A 24,420-nucleotide genomic window follows, 5' to 3' on the forward strand; every position below is an offset into this window, starting at 1 on the left:
TCTTTTTCTCCACCCCCCTTCACCTGTGTCTATATTCTGTCGCTGGGCCTTGTGGGATAGCTCCGCTCTCAGCCATTACCTCATCCTGAGTTTGCACCCCTCCCCTCCTCCATCGCTCTCTCCTCTCATTCAGCTGCTCCTCTCATAAACGGACATGAGCTATTCTCACTGAGTGCACCGGATCAAACACATCTCCTTACTCAATAGCGTTTTGACATCATCATGCTGAGAATTTAAGGCCATAGCACACTGACCCAACATTACCCTACAAACACAGTGTTCTAATGTTGGCAGTTGGATTCGTACCATTGCAGAATAAATCTCTGAGGATGTGTCATCATTTTGTAGCTCATAGTTAGCTTCTGTGTAAGACCTGAGCCTAAGCCCTTTTGTCTTTGGAAAAAAATTCATGGTACAGTTTGAACACCCCTGGTCAAATTAAATGTTTAGCTGCTTTTCCAAGTGAAAATAAGTTAACACATCATCTACAGGGAACAAACTTAAAAATGACATTTTTCAGCAAATTGTAGTGCACAAGTTCTATTTATTTGCTGAGTTTAGTACATTGAAAATAAATAAAACAGAAAAAATTAAATGTGCCATAACCTTTGCACAGGTCACATTTTATTTTATGTTTTCTTATATGTTAACCCTTGTGTGTTGTTTGGATCTGTGGGACCCATTTTCAATGTTTACCAAAAGTGATGCATTTTAATATTATTTCAACCTCAAATTCCTTGTGTTTGTATATGTGTGTGTGTGTGTGTGTGTGAGAGGGTGGACAACATGGACAGGCTGCTGACTGACTACAGCTGCTAAAGGAGAATCCTACGCTGGCCACTTGTGATATTTTAAACATTTGGTATTTTTACATAAATTGTTACGGCTGTATTGATTTAAAAAAACAATAATGTGGTGGATCCACCAGACCACTGAGTAACAAAAACATGAGCACCACACAAGGGTTAAATCCAGCAAATACATGCTGTGTATCCTCATTCCAATCACGCTCTCTGGTTAACCAATGATTTCTGAAGCCGATATGTTTTGTCCTATGTACACCCCACGCTTTGAAACATTTATGTAGGAAAAGTGTAATTTGAATTGACTCAGGCCATTAAGCTGACACTCCTGGACATTTAATTCACATCATAAGACTGGCAACTTTTCTAAAATACCTTGCGCAAATCAGCAAGCTTTGTCAAGTGTGGCTAGTTAAGTGGATTTGTTAGTAGTGGTTAAGCACTGGTTGCTAAGTAATGACCCGCTTTACGCTTATTGCTTACACTTTCAGCTTATCATTACAGTTTCTAATTTAGCAAATATAAAATGGGTACATTGGGTCAATTTTATAAGATAATATTTGACCTGTTCGGTCAGATTCTGAAAAAGAGTGTGACAGCAGGCTAACCTCATGTTCCACACCTGTCAATGTCCCTAAGCTTTTTGGTCAGCATTTGACAGTGGAACAACTAAGCAAAGTGAAATTAGCCAGAAACTGAATATAATTCAGCAAACAAGATGCGCTGTGAAATGCTTTACAGACTTTCTGGAACATAACTACACACAGGTAAGGTACACACTTAAAAAAGAGAAAAAAATTCTTCAAGGGTTCTTTAGTAAAGGCAATGGTCCTATTTCATGCTTTAAATTGATGGAGAATATGTTGTATTTTGAAAATGGTTCTATATAGCACCAAAAAGTGTTTGTCTATAGTCATAAACTTGACATCGTAACAATAGATAGTAGATAATAGTAGATAACAGAACCCTTTTGGTGCTATCTAGAACCATTTTCAGAAAGGTTACATATAAAACCGTTCTCCATCAATCTGAAGAATCATTTCACCATGCAAAGAACCCCAAAGGCATGAAATGATTCTACATAGAACTCATGGTTCTACATTAAATGTATGGTTCTAAATATGGTTCTAATTATGGTTCTTTTTTAAGTGTGTATGCCAATTTAACATTTATGTTTGTGAGTGTTTAATGGAAAACGTTGGGTTGATATGCTCTGGGCTTTGGAGGTCAGATCACCTGATAGATAAAAGAGCAAAAGGTAGTTTGAATAATACAAGAACACATACTCACATTCTTGTTTGAAGGTGAAATATTCTGTCAAATGTCTACATTCGTGATTTCCTCTCAGTAAAAATAGTGTCTTTGGGTAGAGGATTTTCAGTGACCAAAGGTACAAAACACACTGTAGACAGAAAGAAAGGCACAGAGTAAGTGTGAGGCATTACATGTATGCAACATAGTACAAGGCCACAACATACATTCATATATTCCCCACACACAAATGCATACACCCATCATTTATTTAACTTCGAGTCATAATGTCTGTTATGTTATGTAATTTTCAGCATATATATATATATATATATATATATATATATATATATATATATATATAAATCACACAGATTTTCTACACCTCCAAAGTTCAATCTTAGAGGTTGGTTGCATTTCCTTTATCTCCAGTTGATCCAAGTAATCCAAAACACTTTTAATAATGCTGAAGTTGGAGCTCTGGGGTGGCCATTTCATTGTTCTGAGAACACCAGCAGCATCTTTGTTTGATTTGCACTCTGTATCAGCTTCTTGACAGCTACACATCCTTTCAGACTCATAGTGTTAAGTTGTCTTCTCACAGTTGAAGAATGGACAGAAACACGTGGATTTTGTGATTGAATAACATTTTGACTGGAAATTCAATAGCTGAAGGGTGGTCTCTGTACTTCTTCACAGTAATGTACAATCCAAACTTCACTGAAGCCTTCATTGTTAACAATATCAGCATTACATAACATATGTTATTACAATTACTGTCGTCCTCCATAATAACAATGCTTGCTGGCTGCCTACAGCATGAAACATGAAACAGCACAGCTCCAGAACACAGCTCGTAATCCACTCCCATTAATGCTGGAGCACAACACACTCTCCAATACAACCATGATTAAAGACTCCAGCTGATTGATCAAATCATAACTAAGTTATCTGAGTGTTCAGATGGACACAATCCCTCCAACAGGGGCATTTGGAGCTGACTGATTATATAGTACAGTAAGTATTGTGTACATGTGTATGTGTTTGTGGGGGGGATAATCACCCCCTGAGGGAATGAAGGGAAAGATGGAGTAATTGGTCATGTCAGTTCAGCGTGTCAGTTCAAAAGGCTCTCTATTTCCTTATTGGTGCCTCTCAGCTCTGGACTTGAGGCTGAGGTGACAGAGCTGTTCATCTTCACCCTCATCCCAAAGGGACAGTCAACAACAGGGTCAGGTTAGCAGATCACAGGAGCAGATCCATATTAAAAGCCACCCAAAACAGAACAGTGATGGGACAATTTTGATAATCACACAACAAAAATCAAATTCTAACCTTTATTAAAAATAGGTAACACCTTATTTGGAGTGGTTCTTTGTAGATGATTAATAAACTCTTAACAGATTATCGGTAACATGTTAGCAACATATCAGTGAAGTAGCAGTAGTGCAGCATCTGAATACATTTAAGTAAATATGAAGATGTTCTGTTGATACATTACTTACATTAAGTAGATGTGTTGTTAATATGTTATTTCCATTACGCAAAACCTAACCTTACCCAACCTTACCCAAAACTTAACCCTAACCCTGGCCCTAATCCTAACCCTAACCCTAACTTCAACCCAAAATCTCACCCTAACCCTCATATGTCTACAACATGTTAGAGTCAGTTGAGTGTTTGTTTCATCAGAAAGGACCACTCAAAATAAAGTGTCACCCAAAACGTTATAATAGCTAATCTATAAGGATGCACCAATATTGAAAATGTGGGCCAATAGCCACTATTTTTTCATATATGTTCTGCAGTTGCCGATACAGATACATAAACATTTATAATATGTAGAAATGGTAAATTACACTTCAGAGAAATATAACATTCAAGTTTCAGGGTTACAAATGCAGTAAAATACAGTAAAATTGAATAAAATGTAGATATTTAGCCCAATAGCCCGGCGTCACCTAAACATTTTACCACTCTGGAGTACAACATATACGTCATCATATATCAGTCAAATCTGTTCGATGTGAATGTTTTTTTAACAATTATCTACAGATGCTGATATGATTCCAATACCATAATTAATCTACTGTGATAATTACTGTGACACTCAAAGGCTACATGTGTCCTCAAAAAAACAGACTTTACAAACGTTGAGGGCAACATTAAAGCAGTGGTTTGGCCAAAAAATTTTATTTACACAGTTTTATTCCAAATGTAGTCAATCAGCCATGATACGATATCTGATGTTTGTTTGTTGCTCAGCTAAAAGCAGTAGGGCAGCCATCTCGTAGCCTGCATTTTGTTCCTACTTTTGACCGTTTTCATAGATCAGTGTCAGAAACCATAAGCTCTATTTGAGATTACTCTGCACCTCAACGTGCATTTTGATGCATGTGTGATTATTTAGGCATGCAGTTTGCACAAGGCTGAACTTCCATTACCTGTTAGCTACATTAGCCTTGTAGCTCCAGAGAAAAATGAAAGAAGCAGACTTCGGAGAAATCTGACTTTTGGCTGAACCATGGTTTTTATGCTCTAGATCTATTAGGGTATGGCAGCAGTCACATTTTGAAGGAGGTGTTATGGTTTGATATGAAAGGCCCTCACCTCAATGCTGAAATAGCCCCGGTCCACATAGTCTCCCAGGAAGAGGTATCGCGTTGTGGCAGGTGAGCCCCCCACTTCAAACAGCTTCATCAGGTCAAAGAACTGCCCATGGATGTCACCGCACACTGTCAACACACAGAGAGACACAGAAAGTGAGAGTGACTAATCAGCCCATGACAAAAACATGCTGACTATTTTTTATTTGTAGGTCACTGAAACAAGCAGAAGAATTCTGTTCTGAATTCTCAATGGATATAATGTTTGTGTTTGTAGGTAGAAAAGGAGACATTTTATTTTGATTATTTTTTTTTTTCATTTTTTCATTGCCTGACGTAGATAAGACAGAAGGACATGATAAGTACAGACTCAAAGGTGACTCGTGTAAATGTAATTCACTATGTAATTATGGACGCACAATGATGTTGGAATCATACTGGTATTGGCAGATATTCAGTCTGAAAAAAAGCAACATCAGACAGCTGTTTAGATTTAACATATACGTCAAACCAGTGTTTGATAAAGTATTTATTGCACTCCAGAAGAGCAGAATGTTTATGTGATGCAGGGTTACTGGGAAAAAATATCTGCATTTGATTCATTTTACTGCATTTGTACCCCTCTAAAAATAAATGCTATATTTGTCCGTAAAGCTAATCCAGGTAGTTGCAATCTTGATTTCTACACTTCATAAAATGTTTATATATTTTCATCAGTATTGGAAATAGCAGATGAAATATCAGACATTAGCTTCGACCCTAAATTCCCATGTTGGAGCATCCCTCAACTATGCAATTATGTAATTACACTTAAATTATAAAGCAAAAGAGCTGTAACAGCTCTAGAATTCTAAGAGTTAAGTTGCATTCTGTGTAATCTCTTTCAGCAAGAGAGTCACTCATATAAACCACTCATACACACCGTCAGCGTCTACAGAGCTACTGCAATAACTCCTGCTACAGCTCTGTTATTGATTGCTGCATAAATAAGATGCTAAAATCCCAGAGGAGGTACATTGAAAACTGATGGTCAGATGGGTTTCATATATTAAAAACACAACTCTTTGCGTGTGTGTGTGTGTGCGGTGTGTGTGTGCGTGTGTTTATATGGTTGTGGGTGCACTAGATCCTATGGCCAGAAGATCTATGTTGTCTCTCAGCTTGATGATTCTTTCCCCCCGAGGAGGAGGATAAGAGAGAAAGAGAGAGAGAGAGAGAGAGAGGGAGAGAGAGAGAGAGAGAGAGAGAGATGCAAACTCTTGTTGCCATGGTGACATGAATTTGATGAGAATAAATAATGAAATAAATGAGGAGTTTTCATTTCTCTCGCCTGTGCTCAGCGTTGGCATGGAGATGCTGCCTAGGCGTTTGCCCCTGAGGCCCTTCAGCCAGTTAGTGTGTGGGTGTGGGTGTGGCCCCAGGCTTAAAGGACACACACACACACACTACATATACACTCACAATACACTATGACAGACCATATATCCAATACACAGCACAGAAGTCAAATGCATAACATGCATAAAGCACACACTATGCATTCCATAGGGTCCAATTACAGCTCTGCTGTAATATTGTACTGTATATTGTACAGCTCATCGCTGCAATGACTACTAGTTGTATTGTGTTGTATTCTGTTACTAACAAAAATAGTACATGAAGTTAGACTGCTTATGTGGATTTTGCAGTTACCTTTTGTCCCTCCATTGCCATGTTCTTTCAGAGCATCTACTGCAGAAGACAGTCAAAAATCACATTCAGTCCAGCTGGTTTTAATCAAAATACAGAAATTTAAGGTTTATTTTGTTTTTTTTGTTGTAAAATACACTAATGTTATCATGGTGGCAGAATCAATTCAGTGCGATTAGGCATTCACTGAACAGAAATCATAGCCATGTACGACTGGAACTACAGAAAGCGAAAAAATTCAGAAAATGTTAATGTTTCATGGTCACTTGTTAGCAGTGCTTTCTATAGTACATTGAATGGCATGAAAACACATCGCATCAGAATGCTGGCTGCCCCCTAGTGTAGTGGAGATAAGTCTCTATACATAGTAGATAGTTTTGAAAATGTCAATATTCCATAATTAAAGTGAGTTGATGAACATTTTAGCAGGGGTAAATGCCCCCCTTGCCCCCCACACACACAAATATCTCCCATGCTCCCACTGTAGTTGTGGACAATTCCCACCTGCTCTTTGGGTCTCACACGAGGCTGCCAAGCTGAGAGGGTGAAGGCCAGCACATGCTTTATTCAAGAGATGTGAAGCCAGCCACCACGTTATTCTGAACTGCTGCTAATGCAACATCTCTGGGAAACTCAACGTGCTTGGAGGAGAAAACAAACTAACAATTGTTACGTCGGCTAACAGACTCCCTAGCATTGTGCTAAGTGATAGAGGAGAGGGAGGGGCATCACACCCACCCAGACAAAGCAAGGCCGAAAAATGCTCTTTTACACTCCTTGGATGGCTGTGGCATCTCTGAGGATCAAGATCGCTATCTCCAAAGAAAGAGGCCAATGCTTACATGGTGGTAGCAGTCGGAAGCTCAGTAGCATAGCACTTTAAACTAGAAACTTAGTGTTACGCAGTGAGGCATCTTAAATTCATTAGGATTTTTATCAACATTCTGTAAAGCTCGTCCAACCTAGCAACAGAATGCATTTGAGAATGTGAATAGTTTTTCACAGTAAATAGTCAAACATAGCCTGTGAAGCATTTTGAAAGGATACAGACATAATGTAAATGTGTGTGTGTGTGTGTGTGTGTGTGTGTGTGTGTGTGTTTGTGTGAGTGTGTGCACACTGAGCAGACAGCTTGTGTGTGATGACCTACTGTAATTGCGTCACGATCTGTGACAAAACTGTGGAGCACAAGACCACATCTCACTTCCTCTGTTTTCACTGTCCTCTCTCTCTCTCTCTGTCTGTCTCTCTCTCTCTCTCTCTCTCTCTCTCTCTCTCACTCTCTCCCTCCCACCTGCCATCTCTGTCTCTGATCTGCTCCGCTGTGGCCTTCACCCACTCAGGGCTCAGAGCAGCACCGCTAACACGTAAAATGCTTTACAAGAGCATAAACAGCGGCTGGTCGACCCTTTCAGCCTCGCAAATGTTCGCCTCCTCAAACACACATAAGCATTTATATTTCATGCTTAATAAATTTAACATGTCGGCCTCCTTTTCTCAGCCTTCACCAGCCGCCTCTCCAGATGCGTGGAGGCATCCTGTCAGATTTCCAACATTCACACCAACTCAATCTCTCAATCCATTTATAGATCAATACATCAATCCTAAAAACCATCAATCAGGCAATCAACCACTTAGCCTCTGAATGGTCTCAGGGGGTTGCAGCTTAAACTGACATAAGCTGGGTTTAATGGATGTCCATCTTATCTGTGTGTAGACAAACCGCAGCCATGGGTACTGGGGGTTTCAAATACATGCACAATGGGCCATTAGCATGAGCCATTAACACATTTTACTGTGCCGAGGCCCTAGCAGCAATTTAGCAGGGTAGTGTAGCCAAGCAGCACTGTGCTGCCTTAGGGAGAGCTCAGAGAGAGAGACACAGAGAGAGAGAGAGAGAGAGAGAGATGAAGAAGATCTATTACCTGAAAGGCCAAAGCCCAAAGGGCCTCTGTTGATGATAGCTAACACACCCCCCATCACACCCCCATATACAGGAAGAAGTTGATGAACGGCAGTGATGTGGCAAGATGAACTTTCCCTTATCTGGATGCACTCGCTCATCCGCCTGCACTTTTTCATAATCGCTTCTGCTTATTACATGCAAACATCTCCCCATCCATTGGATCTTTAAAAAAAATTAAACGGCAGGGGCCTGCATGTGGTCCACAATTCAAATCCCCACCCTTACATATTAGTTTCATAATTGTTTTTACTGACTTATTCATAGTAGTTACTCAATAATATTGCTGCTTTCAAGGGTGAATTCCCCAAAGAGAAACTCTTTGACCCGACTTAGTGGTCTTCATCCATTCTTAAAGGTACCAAAGAGGTTTATTTGGAGTGATGCAATAGAAACTCCCCCCCTTGGTTCCCTTTAGAACTTTTCTGTGAATGGTTCTTTAAAGAAGCATATTTGTAAATACAATGTTTGAGGGTGAAGACATTTTGAAAGTTCAAGTCTCCATATAATGTAAAGGCTCTACATCAGTTAAGCATGAAGTTTACTTTATACTTTGGTTCCCTTGGTCTAGACCTGGTTCATGTAATGTTCACGCTGACATATTTGACATTATGCAAAAAGCTTCATATGGATAAAAAAGTCATACGAATAAAAAGTCACAATTGATTTGCCAGATTATGGCGACAATTACTGTGAAAATATTCACCAAACTTTCTGAATCAAGCTGTACACTGGCACAACTGAGCTGGTAGGTTTTTATAAATAATTGTTTTATCTTTTTCTTGTCATATTCTATAGCAATGAACTCCAAAAGACCATGTGTTACAGTGGTTTCATCACAATGCAAACAGGGTAGAATAACTAATATACAATTTGTGAGCGGCCTGCTATAATTTATGAAATACAACTGATGTTACAGCTCTCAGCTTTTCATAGAAAATGTCAATGTACCCAACTTCATCTTCCAACTTCAAAGAGTCATCATGTTCAGTCTTGCATGTTAGTTTAACCCCTTTAATATCCAGGGCCCACCGGTGGGCCCAAAGTTCTATTACACACTTCCACAACCTAGAAAAGCTCAGCCAGTTTGCATTGTAGTTCCTGTAGTTACTGAATAATAAGTCTTAGTATGTAACAAGCCTGGGATTTTATGGGGATAGTAGTTGTACTGAATAATTCATCAGTTACTAAATAATAAATTCTCTAAAGGAGGAACTAATAAACCCGCTAAAGGTGCCAAAAGGGTTGTTTGAAGTTCAGACATAGAAAAAACACTTTTGGTTCTCTAAAGAACATTTCAATGGATATTTTTTTGAAGAAGCATGTTTGCAAATGAAACGTGTGAGTGTGAAGAACTTCCACATGATGTGAAAGATCTATATCAATTAAAAGTGTTTCCTAGACCCATATGTCAAACCCAAGCATGATTCAGGAATGGAGACAGGTTGAGAGCACTATGTCTTTAGATGAATAAGTGAATAATAAGCCGAGGATTCGAGAGGTTAACTGTAATGCATTTGCATCAGTGATGAAACACAATGTATTTTGCAATAGCACCACTTCAGAATGTTCTTAAGGTATTACGCAGACATTAATCCATCATGAAATCTACAGTGGCAGAGCTCAAAAGAAATTCTAGCACGCAGCAGCAGAACAAACAGAACAAAAAAGCCCATTTCACAGATTCTTCTCATTCACACTGCCAGCGTTCTGTTAGGCTGGACCGGCTGTGTGAAGTGTGTGTCGTGCACAGTGAGGGTGCCGCTCCTCCGGTGAGCGTCAGCCGGCCCTCTGGGCTTCTTTCTACCATCTCCCTCCCAGCACAGCATTGTCTGAAGTCAAACTTCAAACCTCTCCAACCTGGCACAGCACTGTCGCTGTAACTGCCAACCGTGTTTTTTAATGCTTTGTAGATATGGAGAGGTTTATATAATCCCCCCATCCCCAGCCCCCACCCACAAAAAATGCCCAGTCACGTTGTGTGATGGGTGCTGCATAATGCATGGTGAAATCAGATGTACATAAATGCATGTAGGAAAAGCAGCACATGGTGTCTGCTGTAAGAAGGATGCAAAAGCACATTCCTGCTCTCTGGTACTGTAAACGTTTGATGTAGATAATCTTTCCACTCACGTGCGTTACAATAAAAGTGAACGTGGGTGGTGTATGACTGTGCATCTGACATTCTGTCCAATCTGACAGTAAGAATCCTACATATAGACTGCCAAAGCTAAATAATCTGACCCCCTCATACTGAGACTGCACAATATATTGTTTATTAATCAATATTACCAGATCAACCTTTACTGACATCTTTACTGATTACTGATATCGGAAAAGGCTGTCATATGCAAATAAACCCTCTAACCAATCAGAATGTTTTCACTGTGTGCCGTGAGCATCTTGACCAATCACAGTTCCACATGCGTGTTTCATTGAATCATTGAATCATGGATCAGTTTATGTGACCCAAGCTAATGATTTTGTTTAAAAATAAAGCCAATCTTGTGGACCAAGTCACATTATTGGGTTCCAGTGCATTTTCAATATATTGTAAAGTGTTTTGCAATCACACTATGTAGCAGTATAATCAGAACACCAGTATTTTGTCCATATTGTGCAGCTCTAGCTTGTGCTTCCATAGAAGAAGTAACTCAGTGGTCACTGTCCTTCCACTTCTTCAGTTCCAAACCTGATTTACAGAACTCAATCTAACTAAACAGCATCTTCAGATCAGGTGTGTTGGTTATGGGCTGGAGCTAAACTCTGCAGGACCGTGAACATCCAGCAGGAGTCAAGCAGCTCCATCCATCAACTCTCGTCTCCTAGCTCGTTCTGCTACTATAACAAGTCATCTATCTTTTCCCTGCCTCACTTTCTCTTCTGAATGGCATTTCTGAGGTTCATTTTCCTTCAGCTCATTCTTACAGTTTCTCTCCCCCGCAAGCCCCCTTCACTCCCTCCAACCTCACTGGAGTTTAATCTCCTTCATCTCTTCTCCTCTCCTCTCTTCTCCTCTTACTCCCATCCAATATCCCCTTCTCCCTCCTCCTTCATTACAAGGCCCATTTTTCAAAACAACCACTTTTCAGGAGAAGAGAAAAACACTGAGGCTTTCCACTGTTTTGGCCTAATTATCTGGAATCCTCACAGCGTATAGAGGTGAATTTTTAGCTCCTTGGGCTACAAAATGCCTGGAGTGTATAAAGCTTTAAGTGGAAAAAATCAAAAGTGTCAAAATGAAGATAGGAGGCTTTCTGGTGACAGCAGCATTATGTAGACGTAGCACGGCTTTTCCAGTGGACTTAATGAGAGAGAGAGAGGGGGGATAGACAAACAGAGGTGGGAGGGAGAAAGAGAGAAGAGAGAATGAGAGGGGAGAGAGAAAGTTAGAGATACAGAGAAAGAGTGAGACAAGTGAGAGAAAATGAGCAAGAATGAGATATAAGATAGTGAGAAATGAGAATGAGAGAAAGACAAAAAAGGGAGAGAAAGTGAGACAGAGAGATACAGAGAAAGACAGAAAAAGAGAAAAATGGGAACGAGAGAGAGAGAGAAAGAGATAAAGAGAGAGAGAAAGAGGGAGTGTGAGGGAAATATATAAACAGAGAGAGAAAGTGAGTGAGAAAGAGAGAGATACATGCAGCACCAGGGGCCTTCAGCACGAATGGATGATTGTGACCTCGGCCAGAAATGGAGAATAGCGTGTGTGTGTGTGTGTGTGTGTGTGTGTGAATGTAAATGTGTGCTTGTGTGCACAGTCTTGATTAACAATAGCGTTACACGGGGGGGCTACAGAGCTGGGTGAAGGTAGTGACAAACGCGAGCAGAGATGACTTTGTTTTCCATTATAGTGGATCACAAAGGCAGTGGACCTATTCACAATGACAGTGCCTCGCATGCACATTACCTCCTGCATATTTCATATCCTTCTGACATCAATAATAGACAATAGTGCAGCATAAAACTTCAGCTGTCCTAATTTTTGGGCATTCTGAGCAAATTATTAGGGTGAAAAATCTTCATACAAACAGAAACTTTTTATGCAAGTAATATATATATATATATATAAATTTTTGTGGATACCCCTTAGTGAAGTCGCCTACTTCGGTGCACTTACTGCGCATACAGGTGTTCAACTGGACACATACAACTTGTTTAACCACTTAAATGGCCAGGTGGCCAGGGCCCACCGTCAGGCTCAATGTTTTATTACATACTTCTATAACCTAAGAATAGCTAGTTTCCATCTAGTAACTGTTATATAAGGATTATAAGGGTTTATAGGGGGTTATAAGGGTTTAATCTCCATAGATTTCCATTCAAAACCTTTGTGATGAGTTGGAGTGATCATCCAACATCAGTGCCTGATCTCACTAATGCTGTTGTAGCTGAATGTGAACAAATCCTCATAGCAATGTTCCAACATCCAATGTAAAGCCTTCTAAGAAGAGAAGAGGCTGTTACTGCAGCAAAGGAGGACAAACTCCTTATTCATACCCTTGATTTCAGAAGCAATGCTGGATGAGCAGGTCTCTACAAACTGGACATGTAGTGTATACTGACTGTAAATGGTGACTTTTAGGAGAAGGAACAAAAACGTTCTTGTTTTTAATGTAAATTAATGCATTTAATTAATTTGTCATATAGTATTAATACAACGTAAAGAGCAGCTGGTACTTTTTAGACAGTTCTTCAGACAGGAATTAAGCCTAGTCCTGGATGTGTCATCCAGGACTTGGCTTTATTCCGGTCTGGGAAACTAACCCTGAGTAATATTAAAATAAATAAATAATTGAATATATAACTGAAAAAGGAGTTTTTGGTCTAACAGTGACAGTATGCCACTGTCTATATGTAATAAGAATGATCTAAGCCTGACCCCGTACCTAACCTTAACAACAGAAACCAAAAATAAATGTCTTTTCAGTTTTATTGTGCTGCTCCTGACATTGCAGGTGAGCCCTGTTTTCCTCAGGTTTTCAAACACAGTCAGACATTTTTGTTCTGAAAGCATACAAAAACAAATGTGCGTACACATGAGAAAATGACTATGCAAGCACAAATTTACATATGTATGTTGATGTATGACACACGTGTGCACACCCACATAGATATAAATCACCCGCGAAAAGCCCTGCAAGCTCGAAATGATGGAAATACCAGCCGTCTCTTGTGATGTTCATGTGTGTGCAACAGCGAATGAGGGGGGAATTTTGCTCTCACACGCCGCCCACTTCAGGCACACAGGGTGCAGGCAGAGAGCGAGAGAGAGAGAAAGATGGATAGAGAGAGAAATAGAGAGAGAGAGCTGGGCTGTGAGGAGAAGATGACTCAGAGGTGTAGGTGTGTTCTGCACCATCAGATCTCCTCTTTCCCTCTCTTTCTTCTTCTTCTCCTCGCTTTCTCTCTCTCTCTCTCTCTCTCTCTCTCTCTCTCTCTCTCTTTTTGCTCTTCTGATTTACTGATGGATTTAAACAGCCACACTAGAAAAAAGTCAGCAAGCAGAGAAACCTGAAGGGCCAGCAGAAGTGCACTGTTCCAGTCAGATTGTGACTAAAGCGGCTGATGCTGCTTTGCTGCTATCAGAAACGCAGCTGTATGGCTACCTGCAGGTTACAGTTGATGTCCTATTGTTTATGATCTAGGAACCTACTGCTTCATTGCTGAGGTGATTGCCGATTGCTTGATTAGCGCACAGTGTTCAGTGTGTACTTATTTAAATACCAGAAACCTTGTTCACAACAGCACCTGTGCGTATCTCCCACCTGCAACACAGTACTGCGTTAGTCATGTATCCAAGCACGGAACAATCCTACTAAATTTATCCAGCGACTGCAGGAAATAACTATGCAGTCTTCACGTTTCTTTACCATTCCATTATGGACTGATTTGCAAAGCAAGTCATGTAAATAAATGCATACAATTTTCTGTTATGTTTGTATTGATTTTATTGCAGTGCTGGCTTTTAATAATATTTTTTCAATTTACAATTGATTTTACAAAGGAATTCAATATAGACGTGAAAATGAAATTTTTACTAGTCAAAATTCATTTCTGACAAATAAAAACTTAATTTTTAATAGTCAAAATTTTATATTTACCAGTTGAAATGTAATTTTCACATGTGTAAACTGAAATAAACTGAGATCAAGAAAAATAGGAAATAAAAGCTAAAACAGCTTGATTTGTCATAGTAATTTCAGCATGTCTATTAAATTTATAAGTGTGTGGGGAAAAAATACCACATTTAAACTTATTTGAGGAAAAACATTACTGTAATTTTAATGGATTGTAAAAAGGCTTGAATTCTTATCAATGAAAAATGAATTTTTACATGCTAAAATCCTACTTGAAAAATATTGTTTCTTAATTAAAAGTTAAAAACCTCTTTACCAAACAAGTTACTAAGATTTGCCAGCAATTAATTCCCTTAAAAAAGCTTGTAGCTCTGTTTCTGAGAATTTTCTTTCTTTTCATTTCTTTCAACCATTTTTGGCAGCTAGCCGGAGCTCCACTTGGCGTGGGTCATTAATATATATGACTTCATTTACATGTGAATTGTGATTGTCTCTTGCCTAGGACACTGGTGAAAATACCTCAGTATTAAAAAGACACCGGTGTGCTAATCACTGCCATCGTGACTTTATGAATAGTGCTGTGACATGGATTTTGTGATTTGGCGTAGCACACAAAATCTGGCCTAATATAGCTAGCTAGTAATGGATGCTTACACTTTACTAATTAGCATCAAATGATCACATATTTGACTCTAACCATACTGAGTTATTAATAATCTGAAGTCTAATGTGTGGTTTGTGATGCTGTATAACATACTGTTATTTATAAAAATACACAAAAGTATGTTGTATAGCTAAAAACAGTAATAGCAGCCATTTTGAAGCCTGAAGTCTGTCTGTAATTTTGTCAGTTTATACAGACAAGAGAATATCACAGAGTGTTACAAACCACATAAACAGGTCTGATTAAGATACTTAAGAACTCAACACTGTTTAAGGAAAGCAGTGCATGCAGTTTCCACAGTGCTAGGTTAATTACTGTACATCTTACTTGTTAGCTACACTAGCCTTGTAGCTTCATAGCAAAAACAAAGAAGCATGTCTCTGCAGTTTTGGTAAATAATGTAAAACTGATTTTTGGCTGAACCATCACTTCCAGATCGAGAGCTGTCTGTGCACAGATGAGACAGCAGAAATCACTCACAGCCAGAGCCTGTGACATCCTCCTGAAACTGAGAGTGGATATCATTTACGCCACGCTACGCCAGCTACGGTTCACCAGCTATGAACGGAGAAACTGAGAATAGGGATGAGTACGCTGACATTTCACCTGCAAGTTCCTCAGAGAGAAACCACTTGCAGAAAAAAACAGCTTTGCCAGTGATATGGACTGCTTGTATGTCATATTCACTTTAGCTCCCCAACCCCACCCCCCATTCTAAAATGATGAGCACACAGCAGAGAGAGACAGAGGAAACTAATATGCCTGAGAATCGCCCTGAATCCAGCAATGAGACTTCAAAGTGACAGCTACCTTCAAACTGCACGCCAAGGCTCTTCTGAAGCTCGTTCGCTTTGCTGCCTTTTGTTTTCATCTTCCGCCTCTCTCTCATTTTTTGAAAACTTTCATTCAGGTGCTTTGGAGTTTATTTTTGCCTTTCAGGTCAGGATTGGGCACACTTTCTGTCAGCCTATTTCTCTCTGCCTTACTGTTCTGTACTCCCATGTGCTGTACGTGTCAGAGCCAGTTTTGGCATGAATTCAGTTAAAGGACATGAAAGCTGTGTGTGTCAGTTAAGAACTGTACAGTGACGTGCCGCCTGCAATGAGTTCCTTAGAAAGGCACTACTCAGAGAAAAAAACATCCTTTGGCAGAAGAATTATACACAAATGCACAGCATGCACGCAATCCACAAACACACACGTACATATATAGAGGCCATTGTAATATGTAGGCCAGTAGCTGAGTCCTGCTAACCCAGTGCACTGGACACGTGCCCTCTCTGCTCTAATAAACTACAAATGGTGTTTTGAGATAAAGTTTTGGCCTAAAACATATTTTTTTTTTACCTATTTACGGCACAGAGGTACATTAAGAGTGCTATAAGGCAAAATAGTACCCATGAAAACATATATATTTTTTTTGTTGTTGTTTGGTTTTTTTGGTTTACTTTACTTATTTGTTAAAATTACTTAAATCTAGTAATACTTACTATTTCTTGTATAATCCTTAGTTACATGTATAAGGTAAATGTATATAAGATAACTGTAGTTAAGATACAGACTGTAGAGTCTTTTGCACAAAAAGCTTCCCAGCATTCTTGGTGGTTTTGTTGGTTTCTATTAAATAACTTTTATTTTTCTAATTTATAAATGTAATTCTGTTTGCATAATAGCATGGTCTCATGTTAAATATGAGTGCAGTTTACATGTTTTAGTTATTCTCACCATGACAGTGTTTTGTGCTTTGTGTTCAGGTTTACTAGTACAGCCAAGAGCCATGAATGCAAATATGTAGTAAGCTATTAAAGTCCTTAGAGATGGGTGACTCTAACCTTTCACAAGCCATTTATTTGTTACTGTATGAAACAGCCCATTTGATATAATGGAGATGTTTTAACTGATGCCAACACATTACACAAGGAAGAATATTTGAGTTGAGTTAACCTAACTAATTCAAGAAAAAGCAGAGCTCAACTGACACCACTTATAAGTACTGGGCTGTTTGAGTTACCTTACTAGCTGCAGAAAGTAACTATAACTCATATACACAGTCGAATGTGTTAAGTAACTTAACTTTTTCAAGGCAATAAGTCTGCATGATTTTTTTAAAGTAAAGTCAACTGATTTAAGTGTTAAAAACTGAGAAGACCTGTGCATGTTCACTGGCCAATTTGGATGGTCAGTAAAATGGCTAAGTCTGAACCACTGGTTTCTCCATTGTAAAGAAATCTGGTTTTCTCAATAATGCACCATTTCACACCATACCACTCTCAATGACTTTGTTTACATCTAAATAACTGAATACTGAAAGTAAAAAACGCATACAGAATGTTTAAAAATTCAGTGGAATTAATTAATGAAAAAAATCAGAGTAATTAATTAATGAAAAAATGAATGCTAATGAAAGGATTGACGTTTACCTGATGAGTTGAATATGGTGTGTTACAGCAGAAAATGTGTGGGGTCTGCAGGAAAGAGGCTGAAAGACTGAGAACCACTGAGCTAATATATAGAATCCTGACATATCGATGCTTTTGCAAGGAAGACACTCTTTGCCTGACACTGAAATTACATCCACAAGGCCTGGAGTCTAGCTTGTTCATAAACAACCACGACTTCACAAACATGTTTATTTGCACTAATGGTGTAGGTGCACGAATGACAAGTATTATGATAAAAGGTGCAACAAAAAGTGCAGAACACTGCTTGATGCAACAGAATGATCAATGAGTTCCTATGAAATGCAACCAACAGATTCACATTTCACCTTTCATGATTTTCTGTAATTTCACTCTGAATTTGGTCAGGTCGCAGACAATATACAGTTTATAATCTCACAGACTGCCATAACAAGCCCCCTCCTCTCAGTAGCATGCTTATTACCATGTTGAAGGTTGCTTCTATTTGTGGGTCTAACCAAACATCAGCAAAAACTGAACATCTTCATCGCAATTAAGAGGCAATTTTTCAGGACAGGAGTTCCAGTACCAGCACCTAGATGTGCTCTAAGGGCCATGTATACTTGATTTTGTCTATGCGCATGCAAATGAGGTGCATGGCTGCTATGCATATCATTTGCTTGGATTGTTGGTTGTGCGAGTCCTCAGAAATTAGTACAACACGTCTGTGAGATGCAATACCAACATAAACAGTGGTGGTAGTATACCACAGTGTTATATGATGTCAGCAGTAGACTGAACAAACCATGACAACAGTCACTTCTGCCAGTTTTCTCACAATAAACAGTAATATAATTTAAGCAGCTGTTGTCATTTTAGGGATGCAAGACGATAAGACCATTGCTGACCATCAGACGTCATTACTGCCACCAACTCAATAGCACTGTACCCCCAATTAGAAACACTGTGATTCATTTAGAAACCTGAGCTTGCTCACCTGTGACAGGTGCCTCAATGTCCAGCATGGTCTTCTCCTGGCGTAAGATGGCAGCGCCCTCGTTGATGATGCGCAGGGCCACTGCCTCCTCCACTCGGCCCTCTTTGGTTAGGTGGGCTTTAAGCAGATCCACCCGTGGCTTGCCCTCGCAGTCAAACACCTCCTTCATGGTGAGGCGGTGGCTCAGAGGGAAGGGCACGGCTGTGGAGAGCAAACAAAAGACAAGCAGTAATCCATCAGACTAAACAGAGAAAGTTCACAGTGATGGTGGAGAAAGGAAACAAGCTGAGAGGGGAAGCACAGGAGAGAATGGCCAGATGGCAGTTCACCAGGAACTGAGCTTTACCACACTTTCCCTGACGCACTCTACTGCTGGTGAAGACATATGATAACAAAAGTCTACTCAACTTTATGGGCCCACTTGCATGAAACATCCTAAATAATTTTTTCCCCTTAAGAAAAGTCTAATGGGACACCTAATGATAAGTGATTTGCAAAAAGAGAGCTTAGATTCCCCGCCTTTTTTGTTTACATTATTTCAATAAGTCTGTCATACACATTACGGATGCACTTGCTTTAAAAACACTTAAAATCTGTTAAAAGGTGTTTCTTTAGTCTTATTTTGTTAACATAGCTTAATTGCAAGAAGTAGCACAAAAATATGAACAATTAAGCTACATATTAAATAATGACGATTATCAAGAGAAATCTGCTATAAACCGTTTACGCTAATTCATGTAACACATTAGTTTCATTTCCGTATGTGAGGGAAGTCTAACCACTTAAGGGATCATCTTAATGAAACAACTTTAGCTGTTTTACTACTGTTTTACTAAACCCGGCCTGCTCCATAAATTCATTAGTTGTTGGCAACACTGTGTGCACTCATACCACAATAGCACAAGCTTGACCAATCCTCCCCCACCACACACACACACACACACACACCTGTAGCCTCCTTTTGCAGGTGGCAATACTGCAACAGGGTTATAGTAATGAAATCTTTTCAACATGTGGCAGGCAGCGTGTTTCAAATTCAAGCCAATTTTGTTCTTCTAGAAAACTAAATAACCATAATGTAAGTGATGTAAGTGTCAGAAATTGCTACCTGTCTACCAATGGGACTATCTCTTCTCAGTTCCACAGTGAAACCGTATTAAATTTAGCCATCAGTGTGGAACACAAGATGGCTAGAACTTGCTGATACTACTTCACCTGCAGGCAAACCTTCAGAACAAGGAGTCCTACCTTTTAAACGCCTGACAAAATCCATCAAACGCCACAATATTCCACCTGCGCTCTCCTGCACTCTGAAAAAAAAAACCTTTTCAGTAATGAGATAAAACCAATAACCCAGGATGTAGGCCAGAGAAAACCAATTTCTTTGCTGGGAAGAATAACCAATAGCTCATGACACCCTCTTACCTCATGAGAGGCTAAAGAGCCACATGCTTAAATGCTCTGGGCCTTAGGGGTCAAAAAGATCCTAGTAGGTAAGTCACTAATGAGTCCACCCTTAGTGAAAGACCTTGCTATGTGATGGATACAGGTGTATGTGGAGAGCCAGTAGTACTGCATTAGGCCCTAAGCCTTAGCAGAATGAATAATACAGACCTCCTCAGCGTCAACAGGCAACAAAGGCCACAGTTATGTCACAGTAATGAGATGTATTTTTCTCTTTTGACTGACCTACACTCATCACTCTGTTGCTTATAAATATGCATGCAGTGGAATATTCTGGAACTTATAAACTATAAAAACATATAAACACAGTATTCAGAACTATAGTCAGCACCAATAATATATCAAGGCCAAATAAAGCCTAATGAATTCAAACAATCTTCTCAACATAATGACGCAGCATATAGTTAAAGTCGGCATATGGCTAAAAGACTGCTTTGACATTGATGGCTCACAGCCAGCTTAAAATAAGTCTTTAAAACCTGCACTACTTCAATTATGCATACTTCATTAGTGTCATCATTCATTCATTGACATAAATTAACAATGCAAAAATGGCCTTTTAGCATGAAAACAATAACAGTGCTTCTCTAAACAGACTAAATGACACTCTAAACCCACATCTGCTTTTGAACGCTTACAAATAGCTCACTACCAATGCATGAATAATTGATAAACCAGTAGTAAACTATATGCTGATCCTCAGTTGAGTAAGAATTCAGCTCCTAATCGGATAGGCAGAACAATGCTGAAAATGGGGCAAAGACAGTTAGTTTCTCTCCATGATGACTCATTCTCTAATGTGTGCAGTGATGTTGTGGAGCTCCAACAAAACATTGGCATGGTGAATTATTTATGCGCACGTGCTGGTGGAGAATAGCCCCACTGTACGGCAATAATTGCAGAGTGTGATTACAGGATCAATGACGACAGACAAAACATCTCGGAGATGGATGATGCAGTCGTCATTCGTCTGAATGAGACTTCAAAAAAGAACCATGAAAAATGCTTCAATTGAACTGTGGGCTTTGTTAAGCATTGAGCTGCAAGTATGTGCATATGAGTTTACAACATATGATCGCCATGCCCACAGAAACTGGTAAAAAAGAATATATTACTTCATGACTAATTCATTAAATCACATTTGCATAAAATGCATAAAAAGGTAATACTTTAAATATGAAAAACTAATTATGGAACCCCAAAACATATATGCCTTGACACAGGACAAACCTTAAAAAAGGAAAAAGGGTATATTGTAATACTACAGAATTTTTATTTACAGGACACTACACAAGTATTGTGGATTATTATAAACCAGGAGAATGGGAATATTACATAGAGGTGAAATTTTTTAGGGCTGTCATCATCAATTATGTGACCAGTCAAGTAATCAAGTGCCTATTTTGCTGATGAAATGGGTAATTATTATCTTCTGTAAAGTCTAAATTCATATTACAGAGTAGTCTGTTAGCATGTTTGCTGTCTGCCACATTGTTCAGCCTAGACCTAGTTAAACAAATCCTTTTACTTAATATACACTTTTACCTCATATCCACGAAATTTGTAACATCAAATCTTTTTACTTAATATACATGCAACTTTTAACTATAAACATACAGGCATTTGTGAGATCCTGCTGGTGTGGGTTTCCTCTCTTTCAATGAAACTCACAAAAGCAACTTGAGCGCTAATAGCCCCCCTTTGTGGTCTTCATCTTGCTAAACACAGCTAATGACTGGCATATATCCCATATCATTCAAAGTGCACACTAATTACTAAGTGGATTTATCAAGAATGTAAATTAAAAATCAGTTTTAATCAAGTATAATAGGAGTATAATACAGCACCATAAATACAGTATTAAGGCAATAGTTTAGCATTAGCGTTAAGTATAGTTATAGTTAGTATAGCCTTGTTGATAGTACTAAATGCAAGCATTAGCAGTGTAGGTTCATCAAAATGCCATGTTCAAACCTTAGTCTGCAGCAGGCTACTAACATTCAAAATGCACTGTCAAATAAAACCATAAGAATTTAAGTTATGAAGACTATATCAGCTCCAGATCTTTAAAAAAAGGCCACCATACTAGGATGAGATTGTTTTACCCCCAGTAAAAATGTGTAGGACCACTGCTGAGAGGGAGGGTGTGTATGTAAGCTGAGAGAGAGAGAGAGAGAGAGAGAGAGAGAGAGAGAAGAGAGAGAGAGAGAGAGAGAGAGAGAGAGAGAGAGAGAGAGAGAGAGAGAGAGAGAGAGAGAGAGAGAGAGAGATAGAGATTGCCTAATTGGTGGTTGCAGAAGCCTTCCTCCAGCAGCACATGTTGAATCAAGAACCTCCACATATCCCCAACACAGTACACACACAGCACTGTGATCTCCACCTAAAACCTTAAAGCAGCACGGCATCTTACTGTAATCCAACAACACAGGCTTACGTGAGAGGGTTTACATTGCGATAGCAAAAAGTGCAGTGCGAAGAAGAGATGCACAGTAGGAAGACAGGAAGGGGATGTGGGAACAGAGACTCGTGATCACCACAGAGCTAAATAATTCATGTTTGACTTGAGGGGGAAAAGAGAGAAATCTCATGTTCCTGCTGCTGACATAATGAGCCTAGGCCTAGCGTGGGACTTTAACTGGGGTAAAGGCACAGGCCATTCAGCACGGCCACTAAGCATGCATATGTGTAGGGGGTCTCTCTCTATATGTTTACATCTATGTGTATGTGTGAATATTATACATTTATTTATGCATGTTTCCTTTGAGGTCTCTGTGTGTTGATCCTGCCTCCTCATGTGTATTTTACATGCAGAAAATATCAACACACTTTTGCTTTTTAACATGGCACACATTGTCAATTTGTACTTTCTATAGTGAATGTTTACACTTACACTCTTAAACAGCCCATATCCTAAATTAAAGGGCTCATATGCTACATTATTTTGTATTTTTACTTATAATGTTGGTGTAGTTTTATGCACCAAGAACAGCTGTATTTTTTCACATGACCATTTCCAACCTGTCTTTATCCACTCAAACTAAATAGGCTATTTTTGTTACTGCCTTTTAAGAGATGTAAATGACCCCCTGTTCTGATTGGCTGCCCTGGGCTTCTACAATCCATTTAAATTCAACATAAATGGGTGGCGCTAATCTGATATAGGCAGAATAAGGCAGGATAAAGTTGCACACAAATGTTTGGTTGCCCCAGTCAAATCACATGTTTGATTTTGAAGTAAAAATAAGTACAAATCCTCCACAAATAACACAGTTGTGCACAGTTTAATGCAGCATTATTGTTTATTGTGTGAATTTAACAGTTTTGAAAAAATAAAACATAAAATGTGGCCTGTGCAAAAGTTATGGCACATTTTATTCTTTATGCTCTACTTCTAAAAAATGTTACAATCAGCAAATGTACAGAAATTGTACACTAAATTTGCAGAAAAATGCAATATTTCACTGTGTGATATGTAGAGAATATGTTCCTTTGTCACAAACAAAACAAAATCAACAACATAATCTGACAGCGTTCAAACTTTTGCATATGATTGCATATGTAAATGTGACATTATCAAAACCAATTGATTAAAAATTAAGTGATTTTGTTGCTTCATTTCCATATATGGACCATGGGACTGGAGAATGAATGGTATGTTTTGAGATGTCAACAGTGTAACATGTTACAGAAAACTCTTTTATATAAAAGAGTAAAAATTAGCTGTTCCATGACATGGGCCCTTCAAAAAGAGAGTTGCCAAGGAGGGTTCTTTGGAGTGATGCCATACAAGAACCACTTTTGGTTCCCTAAAGAATGTTTCAATAGATTTTCTTAAAAAGGTCCTTTAGGGAAGCAAAAGTATTTCTTCTACACTTTTTGGCACCTTAACTTTTAAGAGTGTAGTGCTCTCTCAAAAGACTAGTGCATGTGTGGATACATCTGTCTGGGTAAGATGAACACTGTGGGACAGGCTTTAGCAAAGGAAACGAAGTCTCCTGTGCTTAGTAAGAAAGGACTTGGAGCAAATCTGCGAGACAAAGAGACAGTGTCACCATTTCAGTGGTTCATTTGATGCCTTTGTGACTCAGTGTAAGGGTCCACCAACAGACGTCACAGACATGGAGAGAGAGAAAGAGAGAGAGAGAGAGAGAAAGAGAGAGAGAGAAAGAGAGAGAGAGTAGACGCAGCAGTTTAGCACACTCTCATTCCACATCCAATTGCATGAGCACATAATGTCCCTATCTGTCTCTGTCCACTTCCACTACTCAAGTGCTGGAGGCCAGAAGCGTGCTCACACACATATGAACACATACACACACACAGAATACTCAAGGAGAATATGTTAGTAGTGCTAGTATCAACCCCTGCCCAGCAATCTACACATCTGAGGTTGCTTTCACAAAAATAAACGGGTGATTTTTATCACAGTCACGTTGTGAGTTTCTGTGGTGAACACATCATCAAGGGCTGCCATTATAGAATGGATCAAATTACACACACACAGC

General features: G+C 39.1%; 1 protein-coding gene across 2 annotated transcripts in view; it reads right to left on the reverse strand.

Annotated features, from left to right (window-relative positions):
• The window catches only part of ppp3ca (protein phosphatase 3, catalytic subunit, alpha isozyme), a 62,543-nt gene that overhangs the window by 23,524 nt on the left and 14,599 nt on the right, over positions 1-24,420 (reverse strand). For both annotated transcript variants that reach the window (XM_036587958.1, XM_036587957.1), the window contains exons 2-4: positions 18,452-18,652; positions 4,665-4,789; positions 2,094-2,205 (exon numbers count right to left, since the gene is read on the reverse strand). In XM_036587958.1, coding sequence (XP_036443851.1) covers positions 2,094-2,205; positions 4,665-4,789; positions 18,452-18,652 — 438 coding nt within the window. The remainder of the gene's footprint in view (positions 1-2,093; positions 2,206-4,664; positions 4,790-18,451; positions 18,653-24,420) is intronic.

The sequence above is a fragment of the Colossoma macropomum genome, unplaced genomic scaffold (assembly GCF_904425465.1).
Source record: "Colossoma macropomum unplaced genomic scaffold, Colossoma_macropomum, whole genome shotgun sequence".
In the NCBI taxonomy this organism is placed as follows: Eukaryota; Metazoa; Chordata; class Actinopteri; order Characiformes; family Serrasalmidae; genus Colossoma; species Colossoma macropomum.